We start from the raw sequence: 14,609 nt of genomic DNA, 5'->3' as shown, positions 1-14,609 counted from the left end.
AGATTCAAAATGCAGGATCAAATGTGTTACAATTGAAAAGAGTCTTAGACTATAGGAACTGTTAGTGTAATTTGCACATTAAATTAGGAACAATTGCTTACCAATGAAAAAATTTATAAAAGTTGCACTACTGATAAGAATCATTTTAGCACAGATTTAACATACAAAGAAGAGCTTGCACTAAACATTCAACAAATTTGCATCCCATATAAAAATGAGAGTGGACTTGAGCTTTTCCCATTAAATTAAAAAACACAAAAAATCACATCCTTGTCATGAACACGTCAAATGGCATTATCCCTTGAGTGACCCAAGCCAAGTCACCTGCGGGTGATTCAATCAGTGGAGGCCAAGATCCCTCCAACCGCATTAAATGGCTTAAATTTCTGATCTCTTAACAACCACTCAGCAATCAAAGGGTCACTTACCAACTCTCTATTTAACCAGACTTGGCTCAACAATATTTTTATGTAATTTCCATGTACAAGCCCTTCACTCCTTCACTTCAATGGAATCTCAATCCCACCAATACCCACTTCCTCAAACCACCCAAACCCTGCCACCGGCCACCTCCGGACCACCCTCATCAAGTTTTCTGGCCACTGTCGAAAAATTGAAAAACAATTTGGCCTTTAGGTCAAAATGGGCTGAATTGAATGGTGCAATGGGGGATTTGGGCACATACATTCCAATAGTGTTGGCCATGACGCTATCAAAAAACTTAGACCTTGGCACCACACTAATTTTCAATGGGGCCTACAACATTGTCACTGGTGCCATATATGGTGTCCCAATGCCTGTCCAACCCATGAAATCAATAGCTGCAGTGGCAATATCAAACCCTAATTTCGGTGTCCCGGAGGCGATGGCGGCTGGGATTTTGACCGCGGCGATCCTTTTTTTGTTGGGTGTGACAGGGTTGATGCAATTTGTGTACAAGTTAATACCACTCTCTATTGTTAGGGGGATTCAACTAGCACAAGGCTTGTCATTTGCTATGACTGCTGTTAAGTACATTAGGAATGAACAAAATTTTGCTAAGTCCAAGGCTAGTGGGGAGAGGCATTGGCTAGGGCTTGATGGGTTGGTTTTGGCCTTAATTTGTGCTTGTTTCATTATACTTGTCAATGGTAGTGGTGATGATGAAAATGAGGAGAGAGAAACTAATGGTGGTGGTGATGATCAAGAGAGCGTTGGAAAGAGGAAGCGATTGAGGCAAATTGTAGCCTCTTTGCCTTCTGCTTTTATTATATTTTTGTTGGGGGTGGTATTGGCAATCATAAGAGGGCCTAAAGTGGTTAAATTGTTGAGATTTGGGCCATCTTCTATAAAAGTAGTGAAAATTTCCAAAAGTGCTTGGAAAGAAGGGTTTCTCAAGGGGACAATCCCGCAATTACCCTTGTCTGTCCTAAACTCGGTGATCGCCGTGTGCAAGTTGTCATCAGATCTCTTTCCAGAAAAGGATTTCACGGCGACGTCAGTGTCGATGACAGTTGGAGCGATGAACTTGGTTGGGTGTTGGTTTGGGGCCATGCCATGTTGCCATGGGGCGGGCGGGCTAGCCGGGCAGTACAAGTTTGGGGGGAGGAGTGGAGGGTGTGTGGCCCTTTTGGGTGCAGCCAAGTTGGGCTTGGGTTTGGTTTTTGGGACCTCTCTGGTGAAGGTTTTGGACCAGTTTCCAGTTGGGGTTTTGGGGGTTTTGCTTTTGTTTGCTGGGTTAGAACTAGCAATGTGTTCAAGAGACATGGGGTCCAAGGAAGAGTCATTTGTGATGATTTTGTGCACAGCTGTTTCACTTGTTGGGTCAAGTGCTGGATTGGGATTTGTGTGTGGGATTGTTGCACATTTGTTTCTTAGGTTGAGGAAATTGGATCAATATCAATCTTGTTCCATGGTATGGATCCATGAACACCCATAGTAAATATGTATATGGAGGTGGATGTATTTTTTTTTAGTGTGTGAATTATCTTTGTTTTTTTAGTTGTCGATGTTTTCTGATCTTTTTAAATTGTGTTTGAATTAAGAACTTGTGAAAAGAAAGAAAAGGGAAATTGAAACATATTTAGTTTCTACTTCCTTCACTTTTTCATTTTTTTTCTCCTTTCTGCAAATCTTTTTATAATGGATTAAGATTCTCTATAATAGTCACGCTATGGGCTTATGTTTAAAGTTCAAGTAAAACTACATCGTTGTATTGTGTGATTTCAATGTCATTTATTTTAGTTTAATTTGAACCATCAGATAATGTACTTTTTTTTAACAGATTGGATAATATACTTTGCTTACATGTCTTATTATGATAAAAAGTACAAGAAGATCATTAAAGGAAAATCATAGCAAAAAATTAATATCTTTTATAAATTTAAGATTCAAATATGAACTTTCGTATGTTAGTGTGATTTTGAAATCCTCCTTAGAACCTGTTTGGTTGTATTTTTATTTTCTATTCATGAAAAAGACAGAAAACTGGTTAGCAATAGTTTGCAATATATTTTTAGAAGAAATTTTTGAAAACAACCCATTTTTTTAAAACATCAAAATTTAATTTTGAATTAAACAAAATATATCTTTGCACAAATGAAAATTTTATATAAAAATGATGAGTGTTTGTTGACAAAATTTACAAAAAAAATAAAAAATAAAAAATTTCTGAAACATTAGATGATATTAAAATATCATCATTCTAACATAACTATTAACCATACTGGAATAGGTGTTGAAAACTGCCATATTGAAGGTGGCGGCGGCGGCAGCGGCTGTAGCGGTTGTGGTGGATTGGAGGAGGAGGAGGAGGTGGAGGTGGGGGTGATAGTGGTGGTGATGGTGATAGGGGTGGCGTGGTGGTAGTGTGGTGGCATAATAGCATTGATAAAAATTTAGTTCAAAATAAGTTTGCTGCCTTTCGAAAGTAGAAATCATTTTTCTATCAAATAAACTTGTTTTTTTTTTTTTATTAACTTTCGTTTTTCATCATACCCAAAAACAAAAAACCCAATTTTTTTTTTCATGGAAACAAACAAAAAAAAATATATTGATCGGATAGTAGAAGGAAAAAAACTCTGTACTAAGTTGAAGATGATCTTCCAAATCCAATAAGAAAATAGCTCCCTCTAAACCTCCATAAAACCGAGCACCATTAGCACAATCCATACTAAGTTGAAGATGATCTTCCAAATCCAATAATGAAGATAACTCATTATCCTCATCTTCTCATTGGATGATCATCTTTAACCTATCAGGGAGTTTTTTTACCATACATTACAACAACAAAAAACTTTTTACAAATAACATCGAGACCTTGAATGGACTCCTAAATCCCCAACATGATATGCACATTCTCATTTCCAAGGATAACAATCCTTTTCATTAAATGACAACAACAATGCTATATATCCAGAAAAATTACCAGAAAAGTACATCTATGGACAACAATCATTTCAGGTGTGGCCCACATCCCACTAACTTTAAATCTACACCATACACCTCACTTTCAGAGTAATTTTCGGGGCAAAAATTCATAGAAGATAGCATTTTCTAAAAGACAAACTGTGTCATTCAGATGGATCATTGCATTTCATCCTCAACCAATAAGTAACCATGCTTCTCTGAAGATATTGGGAGATGGTGATTTGAAAATAGAATTAAAAATAATGTATACCAGCCACTATCCAAATGGGTTTCCCCCAGTTGATGAAAAAGGATTTGATGTAGTAGGTGCCAGGAATCTGCTACTGGGCTGCTGAATTGGGTTCCATGAGGCAAAAGCTGCTTCACCACCGCTAACGCAACTTATTCCTTGAGGTCTGGAATAGAGGATATTAAGTCAAGGAATTAATTCTTTTTGATAGCAAATATCGTATCATATAGAGTAATGTTATGCTTCATAAAAAAAACATCAGGAAAAGTTTCATGAAAATTCTCCACCCTTGGATTAGTTAGTAGTATTTTATTATATGTTATGTAATCACATACACTAAGTTACAACCTATCAATCATAGAACACTAAAAAACAAAATTAAGTTTATACTATTTGCAAATTAAGACTTCAAAATTAAAACATACTTACATTAAAGTAAGTCGCTTTTCTTGTTTTGTTACCTACCACACTAGATTATTTCTAAAAAACTTCATGAAACTTTTACTCATATTTCTTTCATGAAACCTATAATTTCATATGAGAGAGTAAAAACTACAAGAAAAAGAAGCAGAACAGTGTCTACGTTCAGAACACTCCTTATTGCAGGCCCAAGAAAAAGTATATCCCATACATCAAATTCTGTGCATTAACGAGGCGTTGAGAAGACAACATGTAAATGAAATATTTTGAGAGCCTTGTTTCCTCCCCCACTTTGGGAATATGGGGCTGTTTGGTGCAGCTTATAGAGCTGGTTATAGCAGCTGCTTCTTTTCTTTCTTTTTTTGTGGAAATATGTGCCAAAATGTTTGGTGTAACTTGTGATTACAGGTTTTTTTTTTTTTTTTAAAATTATTTATTTATTTATTTTTTAAGACAGCAATAGTTTCAATAAGCTAAAAGAAGCGGACTATTGGAAAGCAAAGGAAGAGTTGTTATCAGCTTTTTGCTTGCTAGAAGTTGCACCAAAGCGTCTAGATTTTTGTTGTTTGTTCCATATTGCATTTTTGACAAGTTTTGAGCATTAATGTAAGACACCTTTTTAAGAAAATGATAAAGCCCTGCAGAGTCTCATGGCAGTGAACAAGAAGGATCTACATAGGAAAATTTTCAACAGAGAACCAAAAGCAAGAACTTACCCTGAAAATGGCATACTATTCGGCAATTGTTGCCCCACAAATGCACCTGAAATTATTTGACGAGAAAATACATAACAAATTTTTGAATGAACGGAAGTTAAACAAAACAAATGATAATGATGTGATTTTACTGGGAGACATAGACATTCCATAAGAAGGCAACTGCGGAGACACTGTAGATGCATAAGGTGATGCTTGAGGCTGCATCAACTGGGAGGAGTGCGTGTCATGCCAAGGCAACATTGGAGGAAACTACAACACAGGAAACACAAAATTTAACATTGAAGACAAAATAAAAGAGGAAGTTTTATCTGGTTCAAATGGGGTTTCAAAAATATAGCAAATGTGAAGCCTCACAAAATCGTCCACAAGAAAGTGATTCAAAAAGACATAATTGACCAGCTAATTTTGTATTATCAAATCATTCTGTATTTCAAGCAGTATTCACTCCTCGTCACCTGAACACGGAAGAACTTTCCAGTAAAGTTTGGAGTAAGAATGTTCATCTCTGACACCCTGAAGGCCTCCTAATGACTAAAGATGACAAAATGAATTGACGAATTCCCTTACTGTCTAGTTCAACATAACCCTCTTATTTTTGTAAATGCTTGGACATAAAAACATCAAGCTCGATGCTTTACATCGGATTTTAAATCTAAAAGAAAAAAGAAAAATGCAGGCCCCATGCTTGTGATCTTACAACAAATAGCTTCCAGCTTCACTTTAACCTTTCTTAATATATTTAAAATATTCTACAAATAATGAAATTAAACAATAAAAATATCTCAGCACAGCCATGACTGAAACTCTGCCCCTAATTACCATACGAGCCCACTCCCAGAAGGGAATTTATATTTTGCTCCAACTTATCCTATACTCCTCAACTCAAATCAGTGAGTTGACTTCTTATCCTATTGCACATACAAAATACTCTATCAACTAATAACCATGCACACAAGACCTTTATTGGCTGTTTTAACATATTAAATTGTTCTCACAAGTCCAACAGAACACAAGTACCGTCTCTTTTCAGTTTTTTTTTTTTTTTTAGGTGTGCGCGCCAACAAAATTACAACAGATTCAGTATGAATATGCATACCATCGAGACTTGAGCTTGAGTGCTTTCATCATCGAGATCAAATGGATTTCTTGATTTTGCTGAATTAGGAAAAGCTGGCATTGGCTATAACAAAAAAAATCCATTCTTAAGTTAGAAACTATCATAAGATAGTCGGAGTTGATAACCAACTTATTTGACATAGATATGTTGGCAGATTAGATACCACTGCATTAGGATGATACTGCATGCTATATCCCATTCCATGAGGTGCACTAGTTTGCCAACTAGGAACTGGCGCAGTAAACGGTGAAAAGCTTGAAGTGAAGAGGAACTGGAGAATTCATTTCATATAATTTAGAACACTTGGAAAAAATACCATAAAATAACAGAAAGTAAACAACACAAATTGCTATTACCACTGGAAGTTCCTTCCTCTCAATAGGCTTTGCTTCCACCTGAAGAGCTTGCAACCCAACACCAGAGTTATTATTTTGGGCCACTTTAGAGCTAGCTTGAGACGAGTCTTTGGCAGAATCACTTGAATGACTTTGAGCATTTGGTGCAAGTGATGAAGTACATGACTGCAGATATGCACAAGAAGAAATATACTTACCTACTACATAAGGCAACTGATTTAAAAAATCAAACATTTTGCTACCATTTCATCTTATGCATATCCAGATTTTAACCAATTTTCACACACTTCATATTCAAATTCTAGAATTTAAAAAAAGAATTGAATTATGAAGCACCGACACTTCAAAATGGTTTTTTTTTTTTTTCGTTACACGTATGGGACACAAACACCCCGGGGACATGCATCGGACATGTCATGTGCATGTGTCAATTTTTAATTATTATTGATTTTTTCAGGACACTTTGGGAACACATCATTGACATGTGCGTCCTGTGTTTGGACAGTTCTCAAGACACCCTCATGAGTCTTCTTTTTATAATTTTAGAAAGATGATTTGGGATCAAAGTAAATTATATGAAAACAAGAGGAAAGTGAAATAGAAAAAATACAATTATTTCCACACATACATTGATGCCTCTTGTGTCTTTGTGCCCTAAATTTATGTTCATATACATCGTAAATAAAAATTATAAAATGTATATTATTTTTTCATTATTCCCGTTGTGTCTGTATGCTAATTTTTTCAAAATCATTGTGTCCCATGTCCGTGCTTCTTAGGAATTGAGTATTAGATACAGCCAAGAACAATAAATCCACTAAGTAGGACCTTGAGACTAGAAAAAACAATTTGACCTGATTATATAAAGGTCCAACTGATGTAGTGTGTTGAGTAGCAGAGTTACAATCACCAGAAGGAGATGAATACGGCTGATTTGACTGCACAATAGACAACTGTTGTCCGTCTGTAACTTTGACCATGGAATCACTCCTACTATTAGGCACTATTGGTGCTATTCCTGCAGGTGAAGCTGCATGAGCATCCCCAGTGCTGAGGACTGCTGGTACATTGGTTGTTGACACAGTTACAATAGCTCCAACATTATTGGATAATTCTACAGGTACGGCTGATTGAGCATCAGCATTGCCTGTTGCTGCAGACATTTTATCTACAGGTGCAGCTGCAGGAACTGACAATCCAAACAATAAAAATTCCAAAGAATTTACATTTGTATCATCAGACACCTTTGCCTTTGTGGAAGATTGAACAGAGTCCCTATTGCCACCATTGGTTGATAGAGCTGTTTGTTGGATTTGTGTTGCTGCTGCATGAGGAGGCATAGAATCAGAAACAAACTCAATCAAACTACCTGAGGTCACTCTTTTAAATTTCAGTGATTTCCCATCAACAGAGCCTGGAACAGTCAAAGACGCTGTTTTCTGCAATGAGAAAAATTTAAAGAACAATTCAGCATACCTTCAACCTCATGAAATTACAGAATATGCTAGCCTTCCAAACACATTGCATTAGCAAATTCTTCTGCAACACTTGAGGAACAAGAGCCTAATTTGAACTTAGCGAATATGTATTAGTAATTGTTTTAAATAACGGTATCGGATATGTATCAGTATTGGTGATACGGTCATCTATTAGTCCATATCGACTGATATATTAGTGAATAATGGTATCAGAAGTCCAAAATCCCATTATGTAATGGCCGATATTTAAAATCCTACCACAAAGACTTGTTCACCCCATGTCAAGGCCACAAAGTCGAGGGCCAGGTGATTGGCTCCGCATTGTGTGACATTTTGTTCGTGAAATGACCCCAACTGATAAAGGAAACAATATCCTCTGAGAGGATCGAGTTGGAAAGGTAATGAATAGTGATCCTCAGGTATAGAGGGGTACAAGGCATGCTGTAATGGCAGGGTTAATTTGAACATTAAATTAATGCAGTTGATATCTTAATTATGGACTTAGTATCATAGCGGACCTTGATGAAGTTGTTTCCTCACCCTCATTGAGTTAATTTTGTTTGTGAGTTGACGTCTCGGTTTGTGGGAGCTGTTTCTGTTCCGACTCGGGAGAGAGAAATGGATTTTTTTGTGCCTGGTAGACTCCATGTGTGAATGGTGTGGTTGAGTCTTCCATTTGATAAATTGCTTGAGAATGGAGTAATTCATTTTGGTGTTTGGGTCCCAAAATCTGTAAAGTGGTACAGAAAGTGGGGGACTTTGGGTAGATACTTGAATCGGGACCTTAATTAAGGAAGTAACAAGACAAACACACACTTTGTCTTGTTACTTCTTTGACTGTGTAATGAACAATTTTGAGTGCGGAGGTGGAAACTATGATTTCGTTGATTTAATTATCTAAAAAGAGGGGTTAAGATATTTGGAAATTAATAATCATGTGTTGGGGTAGGCAGACGATGTGAGTCTAGGTTGATGTAAGCTTGATTGGGAGATGTGGAAGTTCATCCTCCGGTTAGAGCCTAGGAAGGTACTACACGGTGTCAGGGGCTAGCAACCTCTGGGTTGTGTTCCTGATGGGGAAGGGGGAGGGAACAGGTGTGAGTTAGGTCATGAATATGGATGTGCTTGAGTAGAGTAATTACAGAACTACATTTAGAAAATATGCATGATAGTGTGCTTATTGTGATGATGTTTTGTAACAATGAGAATTGAAAAAAATTCTGAAACCGCCAATTAGTATCAAGATTTGTGGTGATAGCTCATCAGTCAAAATGTCATCACTTGAGCCTGACATGTAGGTCCCCGGGATATACAAAGGATGACATAGCAGTGATGTGCCACGTCGTGTAGGCAAGTGGACCCCTGTGCCTACAATGTTCATCACCTTTCACATGAAACCACTATGCAGTATATTATGAAAGGAACGAGGACATGTGGAGTTGAGTACTCACAACTTTATATGGTTAACTAGGAAATACAGGCACAAAGATTTACATTTCAAAGAAACTTTTTATTTTTCTGCCAAAAAGTTAAAAATTTGTTTGTCATTAGCTAAAAAATCTAAGGATCTACTCAACTTCCCAGTTAATAAATAAATTAATTAATTAAATTCTTCCCAAACGCATCTGATTTTTTAGATTCTAACAAACCCAAAAAATAAAGAAGTCAATAAAATGGATAATCATTCCTGAAAAAGAACCACCTGCCCAGGACAATCATTTTGGACTTCTCAGTTTTCAATTATGAAGTTGCCTTGAGAAATACGAAACAACCAAATACAGAATAAAATTTAACATGATCAGTTTCAGCACAATCAGTAATCTCAAAGAGGAGATCATATAAGAGATGCCACCACTATTTATGGGAATTAGTGGATGGACAACTTGGCCTCTGAGGCAGGTATAGTGCCATACACTGCAGCTCAAAATGGCAGGGATGACAAGAAGAAAATCACAAAAGGATAAATGGGTGTACACGGTCAGGTTCCAATAAAAATCTCCGTATTTTCACCTTGCAAATTCTGTGCAACTCATATGATTCTGCACAAAAGTGCAGGAGTTAATACCCTATCTCAAAGTAAGGGAGAAAACAAATAAAAATATAATGTATGGGTCTTGTTAACCACCGCACAATGGGCGTTAGTTAAGCTTCACATAATGCCAAAAAAGTAACAATTGCAATACACATTTCACATATTTTCATTCACTAAATATATTTATATATATTTTACACACATTTCAATACACTTTTTTCCATAGTATAACGAAAGAAGGACATCTTGAGCAACTTACACTTATATGTCATAGAAGGAGACACACACACACAATAGCATAAGATGCTATTATTGCATAATGAAGCAAAAGTGCCTACCTGAAGAGAGGGACCATTCTCGCCTGAAGTATCCCTGACAGGGTGCACTATTGGGGGACTGATCTTCTGCCTGCCTTTTTGAGAAACTGGTGACCCGCTCTCAGCCCTGGATTCTTCATTGGAAGGCCTATGGCATTCAGATCGCCTACGACTTCCAAATCGATCATCTCGAAACCTGTCATCAACTATCTCAAAGTTAACAGGACGATTCCTGCGGCTAAAAGATCCGGCATTGTTTAGTTTGTAGTGGGGACTTCCTCTTTCATCAATATAATATTTTAAAGTTCTGTCCTCAATTCTTCCTCCAGGACTAGATCTTTCAATAGAACGCCGCTCAAAGGAGTCCTCCCTGTCACCCTGTAGTATTAAAAAAAAATAGGAAGAAGATAAATTTACCTATGGGAATCCTAAAAAGCATGGAAACTGAAATGAAGAGACAGAACGTCATGAGCTACTAGCTGTTTTCTATATTAACCAGATCAATATGAGATCAGAAAAGCTTTTCAACAGATAAAAAGAAAATTATAGTTGTGCACATATGTTGATGAGTAAGATACTTATGCACATATGTTGATGAGTAAGATACTTACTCCTTTCACCATTGCAAGCCTGCCCACACTTCTCTCACCAGTAAATTTTCTATCCACGTAGACAGACCTGATAAAATCCCGAAGTATACTCTGGCTACTAGATTGCAAAAAAAAAACTGAATCAGATGTCACCTTTATAGAGTATTCTGACAGAACATAAATTAAAAAAACACAAGCACCTGCTATTTGGAAATGAATGGCGCTGTGGATCCCACTCTTTGAAGTAAATTTCCCTTGCTCTCTATGAAAACATGAACAAATCAGCCAATGATAAGCAGAAAGGTTTGAACCAGCAGATAGATGGGAGGAGTAAAAAGATAAAAGAAGGCCAGCTCTATTTTGAAAATGTTGCACACCTCATTTCCCCCAGCTTGAAGAGCACTAACTTCTTCTGCCTTAAATTTAGCCATTGACACTGATTTTACTCGGTGGGTGAATTCCCGACTACAATTGATTCAAAGTAATCAATCAGCCCCAGAAAATCTATCTGAAGTAAATTTCGATGATCTAATATGAAATAAAACTTGGCCCCAATCACATTCAGCCTATCATGAATGAGAAAAGTGTGTAAACACAGTAGATGTAAGAACAACATATTAACACTTACTGTACCCCACTACAGCTTGTGCAAACGAAGGTCCAGAAAGTTGTGCAAACATATTGAGGCCCCTGCTTAAAGAACACGTCAGCCTTAATATTGTAACATACAGTACTCATCAATATTATGAATAGCCTTCAACATGGAACTACAATTAAAATACTAACAACAGTTTTGATAAATTCTCCCTTGAAGTCCATGACTAATGCATGACAAGTACTTCCCAGGAAAATATAAAAATATAATTATATATGGACAGCACCTCAATCCTTTCTTTGGGAAAATGAAAATGGATAGCCAGCAATGCTACAGAAAAATCTGTAGTGCTTCACTCAACGTAAACAAGACATATAGAACTAAGGCTCTAGCTGTTTATAAGAAAATGGCATGATAAGGTCATTTCATGTGTACTCAAACTTGTTTCTCCATAATGAGGTGCCCATGTTAGTACAAACACAAAGAACGAATTCTAGCATCAAATTTTTGCATGTGCCAAACACTAATTCCCCTCTATATCTTATCTTCACTGTGAAATGATCAGCAGCTGGATCAAACTTCATGACAACATCAAAGCTCAACTCAAACCTGCTGGTGGCAACATCCTGTGCAGCAAAAAGAAAAAGAAAAAAGTCCATGTTCCTGTAGTTTGCACTCTGAAGGTCTAGAAGGATGAACTTTATTCGACTACCTCTTCCCATAATTCTTGCAATAGTGGAAATTAAGTTGAAGGAAACCAGAAAGATACGAAAAAATGTACAATATCTGGAACATGACATTTGGGAATCTACTCTCCTCGTGTCTTTAAGTAGTCTTGACCAAAAACCAATATAGTGATATGTAAACAGAGAACTTTGACTGATCTTGGTGGAGTTTGAGGAGTATGTAGAGATACAAGGATCATAAACTACAAAAGAATGGAGTTTTTAATGGATATTAATCATCTGTTATACTTGATCAAAGCTGAACTTTAATATATAAATGACCACGAGTTCTCAATAATAATAAAAAAAATCCAATTAGTTGGTTGAAAAGACAGCAACTCAACAAGCCTTTATCTCAATCCCTTGGATTGACTCATGTTCTTCTCTTCCTATTCTCCTTTTGCTACATCAACCTAGATCAAATCACTCCTTATTATAGTCTATGTCACTCATGCATGTATCATGTCAAATAACTCTTATTTTATCTTCAATCGGTATCATTACTAACTTCCCACAAATACATTAATTTCTTATCCTATCTTTTCTTGTAACACCATTTATCCATTTTCACAATCTCATTTTAGCTATACCCATTGTTTGCGATGTAGTTTCTTAACCATCCAACATTCTATAGCATATGACGTAGCTGGCCTTGAGTAGTCTTGTAAATTTTCTTCAACTGAATGAGAATTTTATAATCACACAACACTTCCAAAGGACTTTTCAATTTCATCCTTCCAACTCTAGGTCAAAAATTCATTGTGTTGGGTGGGTGCAAGCAAGTTTACAATACAAATGTTATTGTAACTATTCAACCAGCTGAAGCACGGTAAGGGACAGACTTCACAGTCAAAAATGGATATCAGTAGCATAATAACACAAAAGACCAGTAAAGAACCTGAATAAGAGACCGATCTTTCTTTACCACTCTGCATTTTACTGCATAATATGCCCTCATATAATGTGAAAGAGGTTCAATGGCTACAAATTACCACACTTCAAATTCAAATTCATATCCAAATTCAAATAAACAAGAAGCCATACCAAATTGTTACAGTTGATACATCTCCGATTCTCCGGAAGCTTCAAAAGACTGCGAATTATCCTTTCAATCCTCTCTTCTTCCCTTTTCCGGCTTGACATTGTCCCTTTAATTTATCTAACAACAATCAAGACACAATACAAGTCAATCAAATACATATATATATATACACACACACTAGCGGTCCGGCACACATGATGCGTGAGCAAATTGAAAAAAAGTATTGATTTTTTTTTTAATTAAAAAATGATTATACATTACAAACTCATTAAAAAACAGATAGAGAACACTTACAATTTTGATATAAACAAAGTAAGATAATAATTCTTCAAAAATTAGTACGGTTTTTAAAAACAACAGACCGAAGATTCATAGATTTGATAAACACAAAGAAAAATAAACAGTGAAAACATTTTGATACAAACAAAGTGAAATAATAGTCAGATTCTTCCCAAGGAACTTGATAACATAATGAAACTTTTTATCTTCTTTTATTTTTGAAGGAAGAAAATAAAAAGTATAATTAACATTAATACACAAAAAACACAAAAATACAAACCAAGACTCTAAAAACACCTACAATCAAAAGAGATTTATATAAAAAATAAAATAACCATAACCAAAACCCAAAAAACTTTCTTTTTTTTTTTTTTAATTAAGAGCACTGAACACACAATACAAGTCAATCAAATATATAAATATAGATATGTTAATCATAGGAAAATCAATGTTGCATTAAGCCTGGAAATATGAATATGATTGAAAATTGCCTCTCTTTTTTTTTTACCTTTAATTTTTTTGGGGAAACAAACGGAAGGAAAACAGAAGGAGAGATTGAAGAAGGGTATAGAAAGGCGTGAATTGGAAGATGTAAGCTGTAACAATGGAGCAATGAAGATTCTGGAAACTCAAGAACAAGAAGAAGGTTGAGAAATGGGGTTGAATTGCAAAGAGAGACATCGGAACTTTGAAATCGCTGGTTTTGGTAGAGAGAGAGAGAGAGAGAGAGAGAGACTAGGAGCGAAAGTTGCCGGTTTTGACGGTTGGGTTATAGTTTTAGGATATTGCCTACGTATAGGGTGTTTTTGTTTGCGCCAGTATATTACAAATCTTTATTTTTATTTTTATTTTTATTTTTTTGATAATTTGAATTGTTTAAATTTTTTTATATATCATTAATAAAATTTTAAATTAATTTAATATTTATAATTTATTAAATTTTTGAGGTTGGTTAAAAAAAAGAGGTAGTCAATTTAAAAAACACATATTTGTTATTTATTTTTTTTAGAGATAAATACAATATAGGTGTTTGAGAAGTGACTATTTTTAGGTTTTTTGATTTTTTGATTTTTTTGACTATTTTAGCTATTTTAGTTTTTGTGTTTGTGAAGATGGGTTGATTTTTATTTGACTTATTATATTGGAAAATGTGTTTAAAATAATGTTTGAAGTTGAAATGATAAATTTGTCCCTAACTTCACTTTTTCCAAAATTGAACTATAGGGGCAAAATTGTCCTTTACTACTGTGGGACTAGGCTGTCACTGCACTATCCCTATACTGTCAACGTGACAGTTGAGTG

General features: G+C 35.7%; 2 protein-coding genes across 4 annotated transcripts; one reads left to right on the top strand and one right to left on the bottom strand.

Annotated features, from left to right (window-relative positions):
- The first annotated feature begins 405 nt into the window (after positions 1–405).
- On the top strand, positions 406–2,081 carry MOT1 (molybdate transporter 1). The gene has a single exon (XM_028223245.2). It carries the CDS (start codon positions 509–511, stop codon positions 1,916–1,918), a length of 1,410 nt encoding a protein of 469 aa, XP_028079046.2. The 5' UTR covers positions 406–508; the 3' UTR covers positions 1,919–2,081.
- A 1,260-nt stretch (positions 2,082–3,341) lies between these two features.
- LOC114280832 (uncharacterized) lies at positions 3,342–14,073 on the bottom strand. 3 transcript variants are annotated; one of them, XM_028223244.2, is made up of 14 exons: positions 13,816–14,073; positions 13,031–13,145; positions 11,295–11,356; positions 11,044–11,131; positions 10,867–10,928; positions 10,688–10,781; positions 10,098–10,454; positions 7,104–7,688; positions 6,250–6,414; positions 6,057–6,164; positions 5,873–5,956; positions 4,905–5,025; positions 4,774–4,819; positions 3,342–3,803 (listed from the first exon to the last, which is right to left on the bottom strand). In XM_028223244.2, the coding sequence occupies exons 2-14, from the start codon at positions 13,127–13,129 to the stop codon at positions 3,665–3,667; spliced, it is 2,010 nt and encodes a 669-aa protein (XP_028079045.2). In that variant the 5' UTR covers positions 13,130–13,145; positions 13,816–14,073; the 3' UTR covers positions 3,342–3,664. The 3 variants fall into 3 exon arrangements, with proteins under 3 accessions (XP_028079045.2, XP_028079044.2, XP_082750850.1); XM_028223243.2 differs by having other exon boundaries at positions 10,688–10,784; positions 13,816–14,060; XM_082894724.1 differs by having other exon boundaries at positions 4,774–4,820; positions 4,924–5,025; positions 10,688–10,784; positions 13,816–14,060.
- Positions 14,074–14,609: the final 536 nt, after the last annotated feature.

The sequence above is a fragment of the Camellia sinensis genome, chromosome 11 (assembly GCF_055761805.1).
Source record: "Camellia sinensis isolate YWXY chromosome 11, ASM5576180v1, whole genome shotgun sequence".
Lineage (NCBI taxonomy): Eukaryota > Viridiplantae > Streptophyta > Magnoliopsida > Ericales > Theaceae > Camellia > Camellia sinensis.
This window is presented reverse-complemented; position numbering and strand designations above follow the sequence as displayed.